The sequence below is a fragment of the Gorilla gorilla genome, chromosome 19 (assembly GCF_029281585.2).
Source record: "Gorilla gorilla gorilla isolate KB3781 chromosome 19, NHGRI_mGorGor1-v2.1_pri, whole genome shotgun sequence".
Classification (NCBI taxonomy): Eukaryota; Metazoa; Chordata; class Mammalia; order Primates; family Hominidae; genus Gorilla; species Gorilla gorilla.
In genome coordinates, this window is record NC_073243.2 from 67555567 (window position 1) to 67580115 (window position 24549).

The 24549-nt window shown below is 36.3% G+C and overlaps 1 protein-coding gene across 1 annotated transcript in view; it reads left to right on the forward strand.

Annotated features, from left to right (window-relative positions):
- The window catches only part of FGF10 (fibroblast growth factor 10), a 90017-nt gene extending 66708 nt beyond the window's left edge, over positions 1 to 23309 (forward strand). The window contains exons 2-3 of the mRNA XM_004058881.5: positions 12736 to 12839; positions 18412 to 23309. Of these exons, the coding sequence (XP_004058929.1) occupies positions 12736 to 12839; positions 18412 to 18609 (302 nt within the window). The 3' untranslated portion in view covers positions 18610 to 23309. The remainder of the gene's footprint in view (positions 1 to 12735; positions 12840 to 18411) is intronic.
- The last annotated feature ends 1240 nt before the right edge of the window (positions 23310 to 24549 follow it).

The window sequence follows — 24549 nt, forward strand, 5'->3', positions numbered from 1 at the left end:
CAGAAATGATGTGTGATGCTGTCTTCTTGTATTTCCAACCTATGGGTTCTGTTTTCTTTGCCAAGTGTGAGTCGTGGCAAAAATAGGACATTTCCATGGACTTTAGGGATAAAGAACCACTTTAGTCTTGGTAATCATCCCAAAGGGGGTAATCTGTAGTCCGGAAAGCCAGGACCTTCCAAAACATATTGATTAAACATCTCCTTTACAGCAGAAGCCAAAAATCTTTATTGCCAATATTATAAGTTATAGCAGTGGTCCCCAACTTTTTTGGCACCAGGGACTGATTTTGTGGAAGACAATGTTTCCATGGACCAGTGAAGGAGATGGTGTCAGGGGGATTCAGTCACATTACTTTTATTGCGTACTTTATTTCTATTATTATTATTACATTGTAATGTATAATAACATAATTATACAACTCACCATAATGTGGAAATCAGTGGGAGCCCTGAGCTTGTTTTCCTGCAACTAGATAGTCCCATCTACTCCATAATCTCATTTTGGTTGCTGTCACTGCAGAAAACCCTGCTTCACAAAGATAGAATGTTGGAAATTGAAGCAGGCTCTTTGGTGCTTTTGTGGCAATTGCAAGATATTCTGCCTTGACTTTAATCCAGAACATATGGAGATTTGAAGTTGTCTCAAATATATTTTAAAGTCCACTGTCATTTGTGATCTCAAGCAGTTGATCCTCTTCTAACATGGACAAAGTCCATTCACCTGGCTTATTCATAAATGGGTCATGGATCCATTTCTTCCCAGTTTGGGGTCTTTTGAGTAATACTCAAATGCTTTTGAAAGCTGAGGTAAGTGATCATGCACCAGCTGTGAGAAACAAGGCCCTGGCTCATTCTCTTTATAAATCACAGCTAATGTTTAAAACATATCAGAAATCCCAATGTTCACTCATCACCCCCATAATTCTACTTTGGCTTTTAATGCAGACCCTTTTGCTGACTTGAACACAGTTCTCATTCTCCCCTGAAGTGACAGATTGAGTTTGTTGAGTAGGTTGAATATGTCACACAAATAGGCAAGTTTTGGGACCCATTCTGTGTCACTGAAATGTGCTGCCAGTGGTGATTGTTGTTCTAAAAGAAATCTCTGGAGTAGTTCTCACAACTCAAAAACTCTGGCCAGGGATCTACCTTTAAAAAGCCATCTCACTTCTGTGTATAAGGGAAGATGTAGCTGGGCGCAGTGGCTCACACCTGTAATCCCAGCACTTTGGGAGGCTAAGGCGGGCAGATCACTTGAGGTCAGGAGTTCAATGCCAGCCTGGCCAATATGGAGAAACCCTGTCTCTACTAAAACCACAAAAATTAGCCGGGCATGGTGACGGGCACCCTATAATCTCAGCTACTTGGGAGGCTGAGGCAGGAGAATCGCTGGAATCCAGAAGGCAGAGGTTGTGGTGAACTGAGATCGTGCCACTGCACTCTGGCCTGGGCAACAGAGTGAGATTCTGTCTCAAAAAAAAGAGAAGATGTGTGTGCTCTCTGTCTATCTCCTCACAGAACTGTGCAAACAGACATGAGTTAAGAGCATGTACTTTAATGTGGTTGATAATTTTAATCACATCCTGCAAAATGTTGTTAAGTTCAAGTGACATTTTTTGGCTAGCCAGCATTTCTCTGTAGATGACACAGTGCATAGACTCACATTCAGAAGCGACCTCTTTGACCCGAGCAGTGAAATCAGAAAGCCATTTTAGTCACGGCAGCTACTCTGTCTATGCATATACTGACACAAAATGACCAATTCAGTTTTCTTGATATATATTCATTCAAAGACTTGAATATTTATGCAGCTGTGGTGTTGATTGCCAACAAAAGTGCACATAACAAATCCTCGTGCACATCCTCCTGAAAAATATATTGCACTAAAGCAAGCATTGTTGCCTTGTCAACATCAATAGACGCATCAACCTAGACTACATACCATGGTGACTCATTAATCCTCTCTAACAATTGTGCCCTGATATCCCCTGCTATTTCATCAATTGGTCTAGTTATGGTGTTAGCTGAAAGAGGAACATGTGCCAACTTTTGAACTGCAGCCTCTTCTGTAAGTTCATGACAAATGTCCTTAGCAGCAGGAAGGATCAACTCTTCACCAATAGTAAAGGGTCTCTTAGCTGTAGCAATGTGGTTAGCCACTAAGAATGATGCTCTCAGTTTAGACACATTTGATGAAGTGGTGTCCTTCAATGTTTGCTTCTGTTCTTCATGTTCATCTTTTTTTTTTTTCTTTTGAAAAACTTCAAAAGGGACTGGCACTTTGGGAGGCCTAGGTGGGTGGATTGCTTGAGCCCAGGAGTTTGAGACCAGCCTGAGCAACATGGTGAAACCCCATATATACAAAAAATACAAAAATCAGGCATGGCGGCACATGCCTGTGGTTCCAGCTACTAGGGATACTGAGATGGAAGGATCACTTGAGTCCGGGAGGCAGAGGTGGCAGTGAGCCAAGGTTGTGCCACTGCACTCCAGCCTGGGTAACAGAGTGAGACCCTACCTCAAAAAGAAAAAAAAAAAAAAGTAGAGAAAAAAAAAAAAAAACCTCCAAAGACTTGAACTTGACTTTTGACGCAGGGTGCTTAATCTGCATGTGGTGAAGCAGTTTTAAAGGTTTTATGGCTTTGTTGGATAGCCAGTCATCACATATTATACAAAGCAGGCTTGCAGAATGAATGTGAATCACCTGTTGCAGTGAACCCATAATTTAAGTAGGACTCTTGTTATTTTCTTTTAAATGCTGAATTTTTGTAGGCAGTCTTAGAAGTCTTCTGCTGTTTCATCACTGGGTCTTTCCCTCCTTCAAAGAAGCACTCCAGTGATGTTTGTTTTTTACTCATTTTGGCTGGGTTAGCTTGAGGGCTTACCAAAACTGTGACTGAAACAAGTGCACAGTGCAGGAAAGAAGCATGGGTGGAAGTGGTAAATACAATAATGGATGGGCCATACATGGACTAAATTAAGTGCTAGATTCTGACTTAAAGCCTGACACTAGATGCAGCACAGATAGGGTTTTGATATGAGTCTGTAAGCAACTGATTTATGATGGTCTCTGTGCAGTCAAATCTGTCTGCTAACGTTCATCTATATTTGCAACTGCTCCTCAGTGCTAGCATCGCCACCTTAGCTTCACCTCAGATCATCAGGCATTAGATTCTCATAAGAAGCATGCAACCCAGTCCCTCACATATGCAGTTCACAATAGTGTTCGAGCTCCTATGAGAATCTAATGCTGCTGCTGATCTGACAGGAGGCAGAGATCAGGCAGTAACGACTGATGGGCAGTAGCTGGAGAGTGGCTGCAAATACAGATGGAGCTTCACTCACTCACCACTGGCCACTTCCTGCTGTGCAGCCTGGTTCCTACCAGGCCATGGACCAGTACCAGTCCATGGCCCAGTGGTTGGAGACCCCTGAGTTACATAAATATATAGTTATGGCAAATGAATCAATGTTGCCATTTGTCAAGTATACATAAATAGATAAATTGTCTTTCTGCACAATCAAATCAAAATTCACATACCACACAGTGGAATATATATTTCTTATAAGTATTATGATTACCCACTAAGTAATCATGGAAATAATCTTTGAAGGAATTAAGAGGCCAATTATGTATTATTCTATACCATGTTGGAAGCTTGTCAAATTTACAATACACATGTTCAAAGTGAGCCTACAGCTTGAACCCCTCAAACTTATTCCATATTAAGTATTTTAAACTACTTAGGGCTGTTCATGATTAGCTAATTTGTGAACACTTTAATGCATCAAGTAAGACTTTTTCTTACAGGAAACCCAATATCAAGATGTGCTCTACTGACCCATTTTATTATTTTCCTTAAATTGAGGAGAAAAGATACTCTATATTATAATTAGTTATATTAAAGAAATTCATAAAAACCTGAGTAAATGTGGTAGACAGTTTATAGCAATGTCTTTAGGGTAAATGTCTATATTAACATGTTGATCATTTATTAAAATATGCCATGCAGTAATTCCTCTAACCCTTTATATGGCTTAAATTTTTTTCTCTCTTTATAAATAAAATGCAGTGGCCAAGCCCAAATAGAATGAATTGTTTCTGTGTAATGAACAAGATATAAAATCTTTGCCTGGCTACCAATTGTTTGTAAATGTTAGCAGGAGCCTCATGGTGTGGTAGACTAAGTATTTACTTAAGGCTCTAAGTAACCTTTACAGATAAGTCCCTCAATCTCTCTGAATTTCCCAATGTCATCTATTACGAAAGAGAATTGGATACGAAACAGACAATCTCTAGATTTCTTCGAAATCTTCTCTGACTCTACAATTTGCTAAGACCAAGCCTTAAATGATCTGAACTTTTCTCACTAAAATAACAAGTATTTTTTAAATTTAGTAATTTTAGCTCAAATTAGATTGATCAGAGGTTTTGATTGAACATAGAAGATATCTCAAAATAATGTAAAATAACTTAGTACTTTGGGGAAAAATATGACAGTTGACATGCTTGCCAAAGCTTCTGTATCATAATAGATCTAATCTAGGTAGTAAGTTGGCTTCTACCGATGCATAACATGTTTCTAATATTATTTTGCATTCTGGATATATTTTCCCAGAAGTGATAACATTGCAGTGATTGTCCCTTATTTTTGCATGGTCAGTATATGAAACTTTCTATACAGACTGGCAGACTTTCTGTCCTTCCAATGTTCAGCGAGAAGACACAAACCACACAAAGATTCCCTTGGGATTTTCCTTAAAATATGAAATCATTAGATAAGAATAGAGACAAAAGTGGGATGTGGCCATGATGCCCCGGCAAAAAGCCAGGATTTCTAACTTTTCATAATTTTTGAAGGGTTGAGTTATCTACTAAAGGAAATGAGGGGAAAGAAAAACCAATAAATTGCTACATAAAACTTTATATAGAAATATGTTTTCTGATACAGAAATGTTTACCTATCGGGAAGAATTACTGTCTGCCTTGCTCATGGCTTTGTTACCATTCAAATGAATTGTGCTGGGCTTTTCTAAGGTAATCGTTCAGGCTTCCTTTCTTAACTTTTCTGTCTTGTACCATTTCCCGCAATTTATCCCATTGCAAAATGGGATCAAAAGTCAGTTATCTTGGGTCACAGCAAATGACTCAAACATGTAAGTGTTTCCAGTAGTTGTTGTTTTTTTGTTTGTTTGCTGGATTGCTGGTAGTTGGGAATAAGGGTAGAGTTTCTATCTCCAGGGGAACACAAGCTTTTCTAGATCTTTATTTCACCCAAAACTAGCGATAGAATCATTTCACACTTTGTGAATTCAATTTATATCAGCACTTATTATGAACAGTTCTCAAGAATTACAAATCCATTTCTGTCCTAGACACGTGTCATTTGTGTCTCACTGTGAATGTATCCTAAGAACAGAGAGGATAATGTTTGAAAACATGACATTATTACAATACTGATAAGTAATTATTTCCTGAAATATTTCCATAATGTTAAATACATTTTAAAAATCTCTACCAGTGAGGAAAAAATTAGAAAAAAAAAATGTCAAGTTTACCAAATCTATTGATCTAGCACAGTGTTGTGAAGAAACCTATTAGATGGTCATCTGCAAATATTTGTTCACTTATGATCACTGTGAAAGATCTGGAGTCATATTTCATTTGTAATAAAAATGCAGTAAGAAATTGATTTTTAACACACTTTAACAATTAATTTACCACTTAAGAATATTGTCCCTATATTGCTTTGTAAGTTTCTGATACTTTTAATGTTAGATCAATGACAGTGGTTCAATGACAATACTGGTTAAATATAGTCTTAAATTGACAAGTGTTTTGGGATCTGCCACTGTACTCATCAATAAGGCTAAGCTAGGCACTGTATTTATCCTATGACTTGAATTATCAGGTGAGAATGTAAAATGTCATTTTGGTATTTAGCATACTGTGAAAGATGTATCATCTTATCCAGAGATGGAAAGGATTTTCTGCAAATTCAGATCTCATTTCTATCTGTAATTCCAAATGCATGTCAAGTGTGTTGACAGAACTGTGGAAAATAGAGAAACTAAATAACTCAAATACATTATACTAAAAAGGCAACCAGAGTGTATAATGGTAGGAGGTGGACTAGACCTCGATTACTGATTAGCCCAGTCTAGTACCCTCCTTTTAATGGCAATGAGATCATTCTAGAGCAAGTATTAATATATGCTTTCAACACTGGGTGTAGGGTGAAGGATAAAGTTGAGCCCTATTGCTTTGAGACAATTTCTTGACCATGTGCATATATTTAAGGGGGCCATATAGTCCTTTAATTCTTGGTGTTAACACAATTAGCCCTTTGAAAAAGCCCATAAAATTCTTATGAGTAGTTGAAGGCACTTAAGTTTCCACCAACATTTCCACACTTTTAAAATGGAGAAGAAAATAAAGATTCTAATGACTATCAACAACAATGCAGTATATCTGTACACAAATCCCAAATTCACAATACCATAGTTATGTAGATGTTAAAAATCCCATACCTGTTCAAAAATGAGGTTACTAATTTTCCACATTGTTTAAAATTTTTCTTGTTGTTAAGCTGCCGCTATTACTTGTGTGTATTCCTGTCTGTGGTTCTGCTTCTATGCACACGTTCTGTCAATGCTTTTTTGCATCAAAGCTGTGCTTTGTCTCTGAATCGTATTGTATAGAACAGTGTGTGGTCCTTGGACAAGCAGAATCAGCACTGTTTGGAAATATGCCAGGAATTCTAATTCTCTACTCCAATCTAGAATTACTAAGTCAAAAATCCCAGCAATCTGTCTTTAAGCAAGTCTTCCAGATGATTCTGATGCACGTTCATATTTGAGAACTATTGGTATAGAAGGTTGGTTAACTTGCCACTATTCTGATTGAGCAGACAGTAAATATTATTTAGCACCCACTCTCTGAGATTCTTTGCAACCCTATGAGCTATAGGCCAGCGGTCCCCAACCTTTTTGGCAGCACAGACTGGTTTCATGGAAGACAATTTTTTCCACGAAGGGGAATGAGGAGATGGTTTGTAGATGAAACTGTTCCACCCCAGATTATCAGGTATTAGTTAGATTCTCATAAGGAGTGTGCAACCTAGATCCCTTGCTTGCATTGTTCACAGTAGGGTTCACACTCCTATGAGAATCTAATGCCGCCACTGATCTGATAAGAGGCAGTGCTCAGGCAGTAATGCTAGTGATGGAGAGTGGCTAAATACAGTTGAAACCTCGCTCTCGCTTGCCTATGGCTTGCCTCCCGCTGTGTGGCCCAGTTCCAGTACTGGTCCATGGGACATTACAGTTCCCATAATGTTTTGAGGCTTCACTTCATTTAACTTTGTTTCATTTTTAAAGAGAGGTAAAACCACATTTAGAGCCATTTAGACTCACACTATGGTATGGCCACATAATCCCAGAGGTATTAGTGAAAGTGTGATAACAACCCTAAGGAGCTCCCTAAGTCCTTCTATGCTAGGGTATAATAGATGAACTTAGGACACTGACAAAACAATTCTTGGGAGAGAGAGAGATTTCATTTAGAGAGGTTAGTATTTGTGTCTTACATTGTGCTAACTATGATATGTTTCAGCACCTTGATTAAAACTATGAAACTATATAGCATTATAATCAATTTTGAGTTAAAATGTTTAGAGAAAAATAGATGTGACTGATTCTCAATTAATGAGACTTTCCACGTTACACAATAATTTTTTTTTGGAAAGTACATTCCTCACCCAGAAAAGCACCACTACCACTCAATGAAGCAGAATCTTTAGTTTTAGCTAGTGGCCACCTCAAAGTGCCGTTGGGGGAGGTGGGGAGAAATGTGCCTCAAGCACTTGAGCTCTTTCTCTCTCCAAGCCTGTTTTTATGCATGCACTTTCTCTCCCTGGAATGTTCCTTCTCAACTTCCCAAATCCCCCCTATTAAAACCCTGCTCCTGAAAAGTCACCTCAAACACCAGCTGTCTTCTTCAGGATGGCTTCACTATTTAAAGTAATGTATAACATATTTTATCTCTCATACCACACTTAATATATTTTCTTTCTGGTTTTTTTTTTTTTGTATTGTCATTACTTATTTGGGTCTTTATTTTATTGAGCTTTAAAACTCCTTGAGGCAAGGACCACATCTTGTTTGCCTTTGTAACCTTCAGAATGAGAGCTAACACCTACCCTGCACACTGGTGTTAATACACATTAGCCGAATTAATTTACTCGGTCTATAGAATTCCATTGTATATTTATGTTCTATTTATCTAGGAGTGGATAGAAAGATTTTGCACTTATTTTTCACATCTAGTTTTCATTGTCTATATCCATTCTATTAAATACAAGTTTTATTTGCCATATACTTTCTCCTTTTGTGTTTATGGAAAAATATTTAATGAGAAACTTACCCTCCAGACCAATAGCTTTTTCATTCTAATAGCACCAAAACAGAAGTAGCCTTTGTCCAATATGATTGCTAGGGGGACAATAGGTCAGATGCTCCTCTTCTGGAGAAGAATGAGAAGCAGCAGCTGGGAAAGATGCTTGTGAATGGCCACCTTCTCAGATTAACTATTTAGTCACTCATCAAAACATTACTAGCCCAAACAATTATATATATGAGTATTAAAAGAAAAAATGCATTTACACGAAAATTGTGACTTCTAAGTTATTTCCACTCAGAGATTATCACGTCACAAAATTGTCTCCATTACTAAGGTGATGATGCATCATGAGGGAACATTCGCAAAGTAATATGAAGTGATTTTTGTCATAATCGCTTTTGTAATGCTGACTATCCAACTTTATTTTTTAAGATTTTAAATATAATCTAACATAAGCTTTATAGATTGCTACTATTTACTGAAGAAATTTGCTAAATATTACTTTATTTCTAATGTATTCTTTAAACAATTTTATATTTGTAGACAAAATCCTTCCTAGTTGCCAAAATTCTTAGAATCTGCACAAGATGTTTACTAAACTGAGTCTCATTATCTCCCAACTTCACTTTTCCCAGCTTCCTGACTTGTTCCTTGTACTCCAGTTGGTAAATCAAACCTCTTATGATATTTGAAAACACCATACTGTTTTTCCTTAATAATTTGCTCTTGCCTTCCCACCCTTCCCAGCCTTCCCCTGGACACTTCCTAACCTTCATGACTCAGTTTAGGTCTCATCTCCAACAATAATTTGATCGTGGAACCCCAGCCAGTATGACCTGCCTTTACCTTTGCCCCATAGTCCCCTTGTCATCATCTTAAGTCATCACTTACTGCCATGTAACATGTTTTATTGTAATTATCTGTGTTTGTCTTTTATTCCCAATAGTACGTAGACTTATCAATAGAAAAGCCATTACGTATTTGACTTTATATTTTCATTTTCGAAAAGCGTACCCTTCTCCTCCTAGGTCTTCCTAAGTGATGGAACTAAATTGTCCAAAGACCCTTAAATAGATTCACAATACTACCTGGGCTATTCATGTTTTAAGGGACATAAAAACTAATATAGTTACAACTTAATATAAATAATAGAATTTCACTACAAGAATATGCCTATAAATTTACAAAATATCTGTTTTACATGAATGGGAAATATAATTCATGTGTCCTTTCATTAATAATATAATTTTCAGGTGTTTCTTTGAGTAAAAAAAAAACCTTTTTTTATAGCTTTTAATGTTAAGATAATTGTAGAGTCATAAACTTGTAAGAAACACGGGGAGATCCAGTATGCCCTTAACTCACTTTCCTCCAGGAGGCTCTTTTAATTGGCATTTAGTTTTGCTTCAAAATATACACATATAGAACTATAAGCTACTGATCCAACAATCCTCAAACAAAATTCTGGAGCTCCTTTCGAAAAATAATTTGATAGGCAAACTTGATCATCCTCACCAAAGAACAGAAAAACTGGAGTGATTCCTTACAAAAAGTAAAGAAGTCCTCTAGGCTTCAGTCCTTCAGAACTCCCCTTTCACATTCACAGATGTTTATAATAGGTGCAGTCATTGTCCATTACTCACAAGATGATCAAATTATAACTTACCTGACCATACGCTGCGTCCAAAAATTATTTTCAAAATTCGAAAGGATTTTAAATCACCTATGTCTTCCCTCTATTTTGAAACAATAACTAAATAATAATATAAAAATAATAGCTAAACCTTTTTAAGCTTGCCTAAACTAGTTGCAAAGTGGAAAAAAAATGGTTGATTGAGTCTTTGAATATTGCGCTCCCATTTCAGGTAAAGCAGAAAGAAACAAAGAGGTATCTAAGCTAAATATAATCTACAATACCACTTGCAGTTCATCCTCAGAAATAACGGGTCAAAAATTCAGTTATATCTTATACTATTACTATAGCTCAGTCTGTTAGTATAGTTTAATCCCAGGACGTTGCATGCACCTTCACAAATGTTGGTTTATTTTTTGCTTAAAATCATTCTTCATTCCTCTTTGTTCTATTAATTTTCAGTTTCAAAAGTATACATAAGAGAATATCTTGCAGTTTACTGACAGTACTTTCTTGTCTTTTGGCCAGACAATGTAAGCAGCTGCCTAATCTTTTGCCCCTGAATTCTACCTCCTGCTCTGCTCTGTATCTTCTGCTTATGACATAAATAAAGTATGTTAGATTTTGTTCTCTAAGTTTCAGACGTTATCCTCTATGGCATGCCATCATCCTTGGGAGGAACAGCACATTAAGTCATTAAAGAAAATTATCTTGATGAGTCATTTTGTCAGATGGTTTGCAACAGGATTCCCTTGTAGGAATGGGAAAGAGGAGGAAGATGTGATGGAGAGGCAAAGTAGTCAGAGATGGGGAGCAATAGAGTCTAAAAGTCAGAGGCTTAAGTGTTAACATCCATTATTACCGACCTTTATCACCTTACCACCTGCGTGTGTGTGAGTTAAATAACCTAAGTATCTTCCGTTTTTATATTTGTAATCGAGACTAACAACAGTATCCTTAGAGGGCTATTGTGTGAATTAAGAAAATATTTTTCAGAATATGCAAATAAATGTGCATGTGTGTGTGTGTGTGTGTACCTTAGGGAAACTACCAGCATAAGGGAAATGGATGTAAAAAAACACAAATAATGTCTCCTTCATCCTTCACAATCTTTCCTTGGTTTTGGCTTGCAAATAGAGTGAGATATATCTCTTTTGATGAAAAGGAGTGCTGTGTTAGGTCAGAGACTTCCTACAGATTCATGGACAGAAGGGTCTCTGACATGTAGTCTTGGCAAAGTCTCTGGTTATGTCAACTTTGCAACAGGGGAAACTCAAGCATTTCTATTAGCCTCCATAAGGCTAACCTGTGAAGGAACAGGAAAGAAGGTATTCATCTCTCGAGAATAAGCTAAGCCACTCTATCTCTATGGGAAGAGTGAAAACATATAATCTGTAGACTACACTGGGGATGGTGTTTCTCATGATACATGACAAATGATAATATGCTCAACTTTCAGATTTCATGTATTAAGCCAATGGGAATTTGTATGTATTGTTCAGGATTTACATAGCCCATTGAAGAATTTCCAAAATCTAGCACTGTTGGAGAAAAACTCCCCTCTAATGATAATTAAGAAGATACTAAGCTCCAGGCAAATTCCAATAATTTTGTAGGTACTATCTCATTTAATATTCACAACAAAATTATGAGGGAGGTACTATTATGTCGCCCATTTTGCAAATAAAATTGAGTCATGGGACACTTCAGTGACTTCTCCTGTGGTAATTCACTAATAAATGTAGAGCGAGGAGTTGAACCCAGACATTTTGGCTCCAGAGGCCACATGCTAATCACGATGCTACTTCTCTACCCTGAACAAACTGCTGAGAGTTATGAAATAAGTAGTTTTAGTTCCTTAGTTCTTCTTAAACTAAAATGGGTGGGCACTTTGAGTAGACGATAAACTGACTTTCCTATTGTGATCTACAAACTTTTCCGAAAAAATTATCTTTAGATGCAGCAATCGAAACTTGTGTATAAGGGGAAAAGGAGCTCTTGTCTACCTCTTACTACTTCCCTCGATTTTCCATTTTTCCTAGGAAAAAAAAAACCTTAAAAATCCATGTTTATGGATTTTCCCCCAACACAGAGCAGTAATTCTGCTATTTCAGGGACAGTGCAGATGTTGGGATTAGTCTCCCTGTATCTCAGAATGTCAACACATTCGCCAAAAATGAATCTATCAGTTAAATGTAGCCAAGAGATTTAGATTATCTATATCCTACAAAGAAGAAATAGTTTATCACTGTTTTTAGAGATTGAGGTAATCTGACATATTATTGACATGTGCTACAGATTTAATTTAATACCATAGTACAGATATGGGCTCTGATAAGTTATTTTGAAATCTAGGCTAAGATGAGTAGAGTTGTTTCAATATTTATAGGGTTGAAAATGCAGAGTTAGCAAAGGAAGCATTTTAATTAAAACAATATTTTCTATGTATGCTCAGAGTAAAATGAAGGGGAATTCTTTTAAAGCCTTATTACTTTTTTCTATATATTTGCTGGAAATACTTGCCAGGTTTTAAGACACATTGAAAAAGATTTGCTTGTTTGCTTGTTTGTTTACCAATGTTTTGTGCCTTTTGTTTTTAGAACCACACAAAAAACAACTCAATAGTTTCTTTTGATTTTACTTTTCTTCCAAACATATTTAGGATTCTTTATTTAGCCTTTTAAAATTGTATGTTTTAGGCATCCTGGAGATAACATCAGTAGAAATCGGAGTTGTTGCCGTCAAAGCCATTAACAGCAACTATTACTTAGCCATGAACAAGAAGGGGAAACTCTATGGCTCAGTAAGTATTCTGCTTTTGTTTTCAAATCCACTCCAGTAAACCATTACCATAGTTTTGGAATGTTTCCTCCAGACACTGAATAGCTTTGTTATCCTTCTATTGCTAGTAAATAGAGCCACAGTGGGTTAGTCACCACTGTTGCAAGGGCTGGCAAAGCAGCTCTTCCAATTCTGTAATCTCCTCTGTTGTTCACCCATTAGTCTACCACACAGGCTGCTGCTGGCATTTGTCTGTGAAGGTTCTAAACTGCTAACCAAGTCAGGCTCTCACGGAAGCATCCAGTTGGATTGGCACGGGAAATGAAGACAACTTGGAGAAAAAACACTAAAAACAAAGATCTTGAATTGAGTAGAAACCCATGTATTATATGTGTGTTACGGCTGAAGATGAAACAAGGGCTCAGATGTTTTGCATTTTGTTAAAATCTGAAATGGGGAAATGTGTCAAGAAACACCATTTTGCTTGTTGTTCAATCAACTCTAGAATTTTATTTACCTAGACAATAACCATTAATTCAAATTATGCCTCAAAATCATATATATATTTGGGAAATATTCTTTGCAATAGGGTCCTTGTGGAGCAGGTATCCCTGCAGTGCTTTGGGCACATCCATGCCTATATTCCATACCAGGTGTTAAGTATTTGGAATACCACTTCTGCAATCTTGGATCAAAAACTCTTTTAAACCAATTTCTTAGAAATTTAAGATCTCACTTAAAATGCCAAATAGTTGTTTTATAATTGCAATTGTAATAATAATTAAATTACAAGCAGTGAGACAATTTATCCTCCTCAAGTCCTTAGAAAAAAACGCATCAATCAATCACATCAACATCTACTATATGCCAGATATTGTTTGACATATCAAAGATGCATAAGAAAGAAGTATAGAAATGGGCCTTGACTTCAAATAATTTATAATATATTTAGGGGAAAATGTTAACAAATATGAAATAATTACAGCATGATTAGTTGTTACATGTAAGAAAGGATCAGCTATAGCAAAGCAGCCCTATAATAAAGTTGGGAACTAGGTTTCAATCTCTTAGCTGTCATTTGAATGATGACAGGAGTATATTAGTTTGTGCATGTGGATCCATCTTATTGTGTCCCTCCCAGAGATAGATCAAGGGGATGCTAACTGAATTTCATTTTTTTCTCTGGATTCTACTGCAGGGGAATGTATTGAAGGCAACTATAAACTTGGAAAAATTTTAATTTAATTTTTTGGAGGACATGTAATATTATATATGGCCAGAAATAAAACCTGTGACACAAATCTCTTAAATAATTTTTACTTTTGTAAACAGATCCTGTGTCATTTTTACATTTTTATGTAATCAAAAAGGAATTTCACTTTAAATTTGTAAATAAACTTATTTTTTTGATTAGCATAAGGCTGAGAGAACCATTTAGAACCATTTAGTGACCATTTAGAACCAGCAGCTCTTAAACTTGAGTATGCATCAGAATCAGTGAAAGCACTTATTAAAAGACAGAATAATGGGACCCACAGCCATATTTTCTGATTCAATAAGTCTGTGGTGCGGTTTAATTTCCATTTCTCACATGGTCCCAGGTGTTCCTGATGCTGCTGGTGCAGTAACCACAATTTGAGAACCGCTGGTCTGGATGTAGAGTAGCCTTGTATTTTACTAATATCAGGTCCACTTTTAACTGGGGAGTCAGGCATGCTTTGAGTTGGTCCCTGGGACTAGGGTAAATGCTTTTTTTTGCATGGGGGTCAGAGGAATTTTAGTAAAATTTCTCCATTACCATTGCTCCCCTAATGAACCCAGGGGAATAACAGACCATTATAAAAAGTGGTTCCATTTAGGGGTTCACATCATAATCTCTTTTGAGGCATGTTTAATGTTTTCATTAAACATGTCCAGGTTCTTCCTTGATCTACTATATCAGAATTATTGGGGAAGAGAACCAGGTACATATTCTTTGAAGAGATAACAACGCACATACTTAGTCTAGACCCAACGTCCTAAAGCCAGCTAACACTAATTTAGATTAAGGAAGAAAATGTAAATAATTTTAATGAATATAAAAGATTTTAAATACTTTTAATTGATAAAATATACTTATTTAAAAACATGACATCAAGGAGAAATGGATAACTTTCAAATAAACTCTGACATAAAAATATTTAATACTTTTCTTCACATTTCTCCTCTTTTTTTCTTCTGCCCCAACACAGCTCATGGACTGTGCTTATGCTTCATCTTGAGCTCTAAGCTCTGTGAATTATTTCATTCAAATTCTTTATTTAAAGTAGAGTCCGGTGGCTTTCTATTATCTGCAGTGGCACTTATCTGAGATTTCTCTCATTAATGTGTTTGTTGTTCACTGTCTTCTCCCAATAGATTGTGACCTCGGAGAGAGTGAGGTCAGTCTTGTCCCCCACTATTTGTTCAGCACTTAGAACCATACAGAGCACAGTTATACACTGCATAAACCTAACCTCTCGTAGAAGCTCAGCCAATTACAGAACATACTTTCCACTTCCAGCCTGTCTCAGAAAGAAACTCATTCTCTAACCATAACATTCTTTTTTGTGTAACTTTACATTTCTACTAGGAATAATGAAAAATTATGGCTTGTTCAAATTAAATGAAAAATTTATTCAAGTTCAATATTCTGCTCAGAGTGGAATAGACTAACATCAAAATTTATAAGTGCATATCTAATATAATTCTGTATATTAGGTGACAACTCTTGTAATTCCTACCTTCATTTTTTGTTTCATACAGTATCCATCGATTCCGTAAGCCCTCCTAAAAATCTGACTTGGGCAAAGATTCAGATTGACTGATTAAACCAGTTTTATATCTATTCTCTTGAATTATCTTCCTCTATTCCTTTTTGGAAACTGTATACCTTTCTTATATTTTCATTATTCATTCTCTAAGCAATGTATCTATTGTATTTTGAGTTTTCTCCTGACTGATGGGATTCAGTAAATAAATTATAAAACTGAATTAAATAGAATAGGTCTTCAGGCCAGGCGCGGTGGCTCACGCCTGTAATCCCAGCACTTTGGGAGGCCGAGACGGGTGGATCACGAGGTCAGGAGATCGAGACCATCCTGGCTAACACGGTGAAACCCCGTCTCTACTAAAAATACAAAAATTAGCCAGGCATGGTGGCGTGTGCCTGTAGTCCCAGCTACGCGGGAGGCTGAGGCAGGAGAATGGCGTGAACCCGGGAGGTGGAGCTTGCAGTGAGTCGAGATCGCACCACTGCACTCCAGCCTGGGCGACAGAGCGAAACTCCGTCTCAAAAAAAAAAACAAAAACAAAAACAACAACAACAAAAAAGAATAGGTCTTCATAGAGCATGATTTAAGGACCAAAGAAAATTTTCAGGTAGCTGGAAAAAATCCAAACTTCTTTTAAAAAAACTCCCTGAACCCTGCTTTTGAGGCCTTGCTCTAACCTGAATTTTCTTTTTATACATAACGGCTTATGATTTGCTTAGATCCTGTCAACAACATATATTTCGAGGCCCCTCCTCTAGAGATTTGGTACCTTTGGCCCAAATATTTAAAACACCTGAAATAAAAAGGCTGATACATGTGCACTTCAATTTAAGAAACATTACTCTATAAATTAATTTTGGGGAGGAAAATTAACATTAAGCATACGCTCCCATTTTTCTATACCTAGCTTCATCTGAAATATGAAATCACCTCAGACAATCTCAGTCCTTCATTTGTCTCTAAACTGTACCCCATTTATTGATTGAAATGAACATAATTATCCATATTTTAAAAATTACTCTGCTTTGAAAAGTATATAGTTTTAGACAGACTGAGATAAAGAGAATAAAAGTAAATCCACACTAAGGATTTATATTCCTTTCAAATACAGAATTATTTTTGTTTTATCAAAATCCTTACCTTAAATAATTTACCTTTCCTTCTTACTTTCAGCCAGTTAAATCATCATTTGAACGTTATATTTAAATATTACTTTATAGAAGAGAAGCATTTAAGACTAAAAAATTTCAGGACAGATAACTTGAGCTGGTAGCATTAACATAGAATACATCTGCTTCTTATGGTTCTGATAATGTTCTAAACTGTGATAAATCCTACAGACACCTGGGTATATAAACATATACATTTTCAGGAATTTGGAATTTTGTAGAAATTTCAAAAAGTCTCAAGGTGAGAGAAACTGGCAAGTACAGTCCTCAACTGAACTATGCCCACGGGGCCCTTGCTTTGGATGAAGAAGGTAGAACCAGAGGGCAAGTGCTCCAATTCCTTAGCTTCTTAACTACTTTAGTTTGAGTATAAGAAAAGAAGCTACTTCTTTTTTTCTGTTTGTTTTTGTTTTTGTTTTGTTTTGTTTTGAGACGGAGTCTCGTTCTGTTGCCCAGGCTGGAGTGCAGTGGAGTGATCTCGGCTCACTGCAACCTCCGCATCCCAGCTTCGAACTACTCTCCTGCCTCAGCCTGCCAAGTAGCTGAGATTACAGGCGCCTGCCAATACGCCCGGCTAATTTTTTCTGTTTTTAGTAGAGACGGGGTTTCACCATGTTGGCCAGGCTGGTCTTGAACTCCTGACCTTGTGATTCTCCTGCCTCAGCCTCCCAAAGTGCTGGGATTACAGGTGTGAGCCACTGCGGAGGCTACTTCTAAAGCCAGAGTCTTGAGATCATTGAGGTACTTCCTCTTTGTTATTAACTCCAGAGTAAGAACCTGGATTTGTGGAGTGAGTAAGAGTGAAGCCTTTTCCAGGAATGTCTCCTTAAATCCAATTGGCCTCCTGAACAAAACCAAAGCTCTGTGGCTATGGGATGGAACTTCCCAGGATCAAAGTCCTTAAGATACAATGTAGGCATTGCTATTCACCATGCTCATAATTTCTTCAACATAGTAGTTCACAAAACGAGGAATTCCATGTCCTAGTTTTCAATCCCTAGAGTTCACGAGCAAAATCTGTCAAAATTCCAAGCTATAGAATATTGCAAATAATTTCATTAAATTAAGAAATTTGATATTTGGAAGAAAGACATCTCCCCCTTTTGGTTATGCAGAACTATTGTGGTTTTGCTATAAGCTCTGCTTTCTTATGAATGTGTGTGTGTATTTATTATGGATTTGTAGGTAAAGTTTGCAAACTTGACAAGCCCATATCTTTCCTTCAGTTCTATTTTTTCCCATGGGGCCCCTGGTTATTACTGTAAAAGAAGCATTATAACACTCTTCTTTATTACTGACTCATCACAAATATTGTTAGTGGGATGTCTACTTCTTGACAATCACTCTAGGCACTTAAACCATATAATATTCAAAGCACATCAGCTTTTTGAAAGGGCTTTCAAAAAGTGGCTATGATGATCAATTAAAATGTATCATGTGCTTTCAAACAGAATGTGTTTTGTGGTTCAGAGATTTACTTTTCTATTGTTGACATTATGTATTAAGTGCACAACTTAGGTACAAATGGCAACTACAAACAGAATCCTTGGACTGGAGTTCTCTGGATGGTTTGTATCAAATGAAATCAAGTACAATCACCATAGGAATAAAAGAGTCTGTTTTTCCTTTGCAGAAAGAATTTAACAATGACTGTAAGCTGAAGGAGAGGATAGAGGAAAATGGATACAATACCTATGCATCATTTAACTGGCAGCATAATGGGAGGCAAATGTATGTGGCATTGAATGGAAAAGGAGCTCCAAGGAGAGGACAGAAAACACGAAGGAAAAACACCTCTGCTCACTTTCTTCCAATGGTGGTTCACTCATAGAGGAAGGCAATGTTTGTGGATGCAGTAGAACCAATGGCTCTTTTGCCAAGAATGGTGGATATTCTTCATGAAGACAGTAGATTGAAAGGCAAAGACACGTTGCAGATGTCTGCTTGCTTAAAAGAAAGCCAGCCTTTGAAGGTTTTTGTATTCACTGCTGACATATGATGTTCTTTTAATTAGTTCTGTGTCATGTCTTATAATCAAGATATAGGCAGATCGAATGGGATAGAAGTTATTCCCAAGTGAAAAACATTGTGGCCGGGTTTTTTGTTGTTGTTGTCGTTGTTAAGTTTTTGTTTTTAAACCTCTGAGATAGAACTTAAAGGACATAGAACAATCTGTTGAAAGAACAATCTTCGGGAAAGTTATTTATGGAATACGAACTCATATCAAAGACTTAATTGCTCATTTAAGCCTAATGAATCAATGAACAGTAATACATGCAAGCATTTACTGGAAAGCACTTGGGTCATATCATATGCACAACCAAAGGAGTTCTGGATGTGGTCTCATGGAATAATTGAATAGAATTTAAAAATATAAACATGTTAGTGTGAAACTGTTCTAACAATACAAATAGTATGGTATGCTTGTGCATTCTGCCTTCATCCCTTTCTATTTCTTTCTAAGTTATTTATTTAATAGGATGTTAAATATCTTTTGGGGTTTTAAAGAGTATCTCAGCAGCTGTCTTCTGATTTATCTTTTCTTTTTATTCAGCACACCACATGCATGTTCACGACAAAGTGTTTTTAAAACTTGGCGAACACTTCAAAAATAGGAGTTGGGATTAGGGAAGCAGTATGAGTGCCCGTGTGCTATCACTTGACTTAATTTGCACTTCTGCAGTAATAAACATCAACAATAAATATGGCAATACTGTGCCATGGCTTGAATGAGAGATGTCTGCTATCATTTGAGAACATATATTACTCTCGAGGCTTCCTGTCTCAAGAAATAGACCAGAAGGCCAAATTCTTCTCTTTCAATACATCAGTTTGCCTCCAAGAATATACTAAAAAAAGGAAAATTAATTGCTAAATACATTTAAATAGCCTAGCCTCATTATTTACTCATGATTTTTTGCCAAATGTCATGGCAGTAAAGAGGCTCTCCACATCTCTAAAAACCCTCTGTAAATTCCACATAATGCATCTTTCCCAAAGGAACTATCAAAGAATTTGGTATGAAGCGCAACTCTCCCAGGGGCTTAAACTGAGCAAATCAAATATATACTGGTATATGTGTAACCATATACAAAAACCTGTTCTAGCTGTATGATCTAGTCTTTACAAAACCAAATAAAACTTGTTTTCTGTAAATTTAAACAGCTTTATAAGGTTCCATAATGTAACCATATCAAAATTCATTTTGTTAGAGCAGGTACAGAAAAGAGTACATAAGAGTTTACCAATCATCATCACATTGTATTCCGCTAAATAAATACATAAGCCTTATTTGCAGTGTCTGTAGTGATTTTAAAAATGTAGAAAAATAGTTCTAAATACTTATAAGCAATAACTATAATAGTATATTGATGCTGCAGTTTTATCTTCATATTTCTTGTTTTGAAAAAGCGTTTTATTGTTTGGACACAGTATTTTGGTACAAAAAAAAAGACTCACTCAATGTGTCTTACTAAAGTTTAACCTTTGGAAATGCTGGCATTCTGTGATTCTCCAACAAACTTATTTGTGTCAATACTTAACCAGCACTTCCAGTTAATCTGTTATTTTTAAAAATTGCTTTATTAAGAAATTTTTTGTATAATCCCATAAAAGGTCATATTTTTCCCATTCTTCAAAAAAATTGTATTTCAGAAGAAACACATTTGAGGCACTGTCTTTTGGCTTATAGTTTAAATTGCATTTCATCATACTTTGCTTCCAGCTTGCTTTTTGGCAAATGAGATTATAAAAATGTTTAATTTTTGTGGTTGGAATCTGGATGTTAAAATTTAATTGGTAACTCAGTCTGTGAGCTATAATGTAATGCATTCCTATCAAAACTAGGTATCTTTTTTTCCTTTATTTTAAAATAATAATTGCACCTGACACATAAACATAGACCACCCACAACCAAAATTAAATGTTTGGTAAGACAAATACACATTGGATGACCACAGTAACAGCAAACAGGGCACAAACTGGATTCTTATTTCACATAGACATTTAGATTACTAAAGAGACTATGTGTAAACAGTCATCATTATAGTACTCAAGACACTAAAACAGCTTCTAGCAAAATATATTAAAGCTTGCAGAGGCCAAAAATAGAAAACATCTCCCTGTCTCTCCCACATTTCCCTCACAGAAAGACAGAAAACCTGCCTCGTGCAGTAGCTCACACCTGTAATCCCAGCAGTTTGGGAGGCTGTGGGAAGATGGCTTGAGTCCAGGAGTTCTAGACAGGCCTGAGAAACCTAGTGAGACATCCTTCTCTTAAACAAAACAAAACAAATGTAGCCATGCGTGGTGGCATATTCCTGTGGTCCCAACTACTCAGGAGGCTGAAGCGGAAGGATCTCTTGGGCCCAGGAGTTTGAGGCTGCAGTGAGCTATAATCTTGCCACTGCACTCCAGCCTGGGTGAAAAAGAGCCAGAAAGAAAGGAAAGAGAGAAAAGAGAAAAGAAAGAGAGAAAAGACAGAAAGACAGGAAGGAAGGAAGGAAGGAAGCAACGAAAGAAGGAAGGAAGGAAAGAAGGGAGGGAAGGAAGGAGAGAGAAAGAAAGATTGTTTGGTAAGGAGTAATGACATTCTCTTGCATTTAAAAGTGGCATATTTGCTTGAAATGGAAATAGAATTCTGGTCCCTTTTGCAACTACTGAAGAAAAAAAAAGCAGTTTCAGCCCTGAATGTTGTAGATTTGGGAAAAAAAAAAAAAAATTGGAGATATTGAGAGATCTGCCTCTGTAGGAGTATTGGTCCCAGGCCCACAAAGTTAAAGTGCATCAGCCACAAATATGTGTCCATTTGAGTTTTGGTTCTGAGAATACTCCTCATAAAGATATAGAATCACTCCCTCCTCCTAACTCCCAAAAGGCTGAACAGTGTATAGTATGTTACACTTAAATAAAAACAATAAAAATCTTGGGAAAAGAAAATTAAAATATTGTCCTTGTTTGTTTTATTAGTCAGAAACTCTACCTGGTAATAAAGAGAGAAGCTCAAGTGTGTGCATGGCAGGATGTGGTTAAATGCCCCACAGCCCCAAACAACAACAACAGAAAAAAAAAATTACTCAAACATTTGTAAGTTTTCTCTAATGTTTCACATGTGTGAGTTAGCTATCTTTAATAACAACCAAATGCTTTCAATCTTTTCTAAATATTCAGGTCCACCTAATTTACACAGTGGATAAAGAAAAATGAATTGGAAACGAGGATGGCTTATGAAACAATGGAAGACTTTTGGAGGAAAGCCAGGTGGCTGCAGAATCTGACTTCAAGGGGATGAATGACCAATGAATTTGACTTGAAAATTAGAGAGAAAAAATACATAATAATGCAAGTTGCTTCCAGGGCCCAAGCAAGTTTATGAACCCAATTTACATAGATCAGCATTAATGCTGCACAGTTCTAATAATTTGGATGCTGCCAATTCAAGGTTTGTGATTATTCAGTGAAGTAAAATTTACCTTTTTCATATTACTGAAGGGTTCAGCTGGTCCAAACTTTGTCTAAATAAAGTTATATATGTAGCTTAAAATATTTAAGAGAAGATGTCTAGTACATTAGAAGTAGGACATATACATGCCAACAGATACCATATTGATTAAGAGTTCTTGTTTATTTCATGAAGCAGGACTTTTCCAACTTAAACTGAAAAAAAATAAAAAGGAAGAGGAATATCTTTGAAGGATGCTCAGGAGAAAAAGGAACTCTGAGTTCTATGAGTACTTAGAAATGAAGTAACGAAGATCTGCTTTCCTCTCAGACATTCATTTTCTCTTACCCTTCATTGGTTTTATTTGGTTAGGCCAGATTGCTTCTAGTCTACTTCTTTCCTACTCCAAAACCAAAAACCCCAAACTCCTTTACTACAAGATCCAAAAACGTAAACATCCTAGATATAACTCTTATTGGCCAGGTTTGGATAACATACCAACCTCTAGACCAATCAGTATAAGAGATTTGGGAATTGTGATTGACCAATCTTCAGTGACATGACCACAGAGAGGCAAGGTGAAGATTTTGGCAGCGCACACAACCGCAACTAGTGAAGAAGAGTAAACCAAGGAGACAGCAGTGCTGCAGGTGCAAAAACCAAATGATTGTTTGCTACATCTTATTAAATGAAGCTATGACATAAAAACATTTTCTATTCCTATATTTCCCACCAATTCCAATTATTCTTCACCTGTTTGTCCAAATTAGAGAGGTTTCAAGATCATTCTCTTTCATATGTTCTTTACCATTGAAAGATTATATTTGCATTGTTTTGTTTTAAGCCAAGAGTAGGGCCCTGGATATAGCTAGGCTCACTGTGGTTTTGCAAACTTTATATTGGGATGAATGCAAGTTTTCACTGAATAAAAAGCTGGTCCTTCTACTTCAACCTGTATCACAATATGATGTTATAAATGTTTCTTTCAGTTTATCCCAAGAGCATGTGCTAGTATTTTCAAGTGTATCGACATATAGAAAAAATCTGAAACCCTGATGTCATTCATTGTTTAAGTGTAAAATAAAAAAAGAAAACAGAAAAAACCTGCTTTGTCTTTTACTACATTCAACATGTGACAAAAGAAAACTTTATCACCTAAACTTTATCTATTTACCTTTTTGCAGAATAGTAACATAAAACACAAAATGCCCTTGCAAGTGAATAATCTTTGGAAAACACCTTCATAAATACCATGTATTAGTTAAAATGGAATAATCATGATCAAACTAATGAGGTCAAACGAATTGGTCTTGTTCCTAAGTGGCTAATAATGAACATTTCCATGAGCCTGTTCCATGACAGCAACAAAGGGCAACAATTCCATAAACAGAGAAAAGCCACATGCCAAACATACATTCACGTGGCATGTATTATCTTACACATTTTTATTATCCGCCACAAAAGAGTCCATGTTCATTGTTTAATACAGGCAATTGCATCCTCTAGAGATCAGCACAGCAAATGAAGGATCAAAACACCCCATGTTCCTCATTACAACTGTAAATTGAACATATGCCTTCATACAACTTAGGCAGTGACCCCAGCTATAGAATAACCAACTACAGTGAGGTCTTACCCCTCCGAAAGTTTGGTTTTAATTACCTTATACACATCTTAAATGCCTAAATCATCTTACGGTTTTCTAAATTATTTAGTTATTATCTCTGTGGTCAATTTAAGCTGCTGACAATGCAAATATTCCCAGCGAGGTCTTTCAAGGAGAAGTAAATTAAAACCAGTGTTTCATGAGGTATTACAATTTTTAAAAGACTGCTTTTTATGGTTACAAGAAGTATTAGGGTTGGGGTCACTAGTCGAATCAACTCAGCATTAAAAAGATTTTAACATCAGGTATATAAACACTAAATGTCTTGATAGCCATTTTTTTCAGTGACATAATCAATATGTTCAGATATCAATGGTGTTTAAGTCAATACCTATAAAATGTTACAAGAAAAATATCTGTTTTAGGGGGCTTTCCCACTGAGGAAAACAAGAGAAACACTGAAAGATGGTATGCATGTAAGTAAAGATACAAACAATATCTTATTTGCTTTCCTGACAAATCAGATACTGGGCATGAAATGCATTTTACAATTTATACTCATGCAGCAAAACATGAAACTAAATGCTATTTTCAAGTCAGTGTAAGCAATCATTTCTCCTCATCTTATAAAGTTCTGCATTTCACCCTCCAGTATCTCCTAAGAAATAGTCAAATCAGTACATTTCAACTGCAACAATTAGCTTATCTTTCTCTTTCTCCTCATT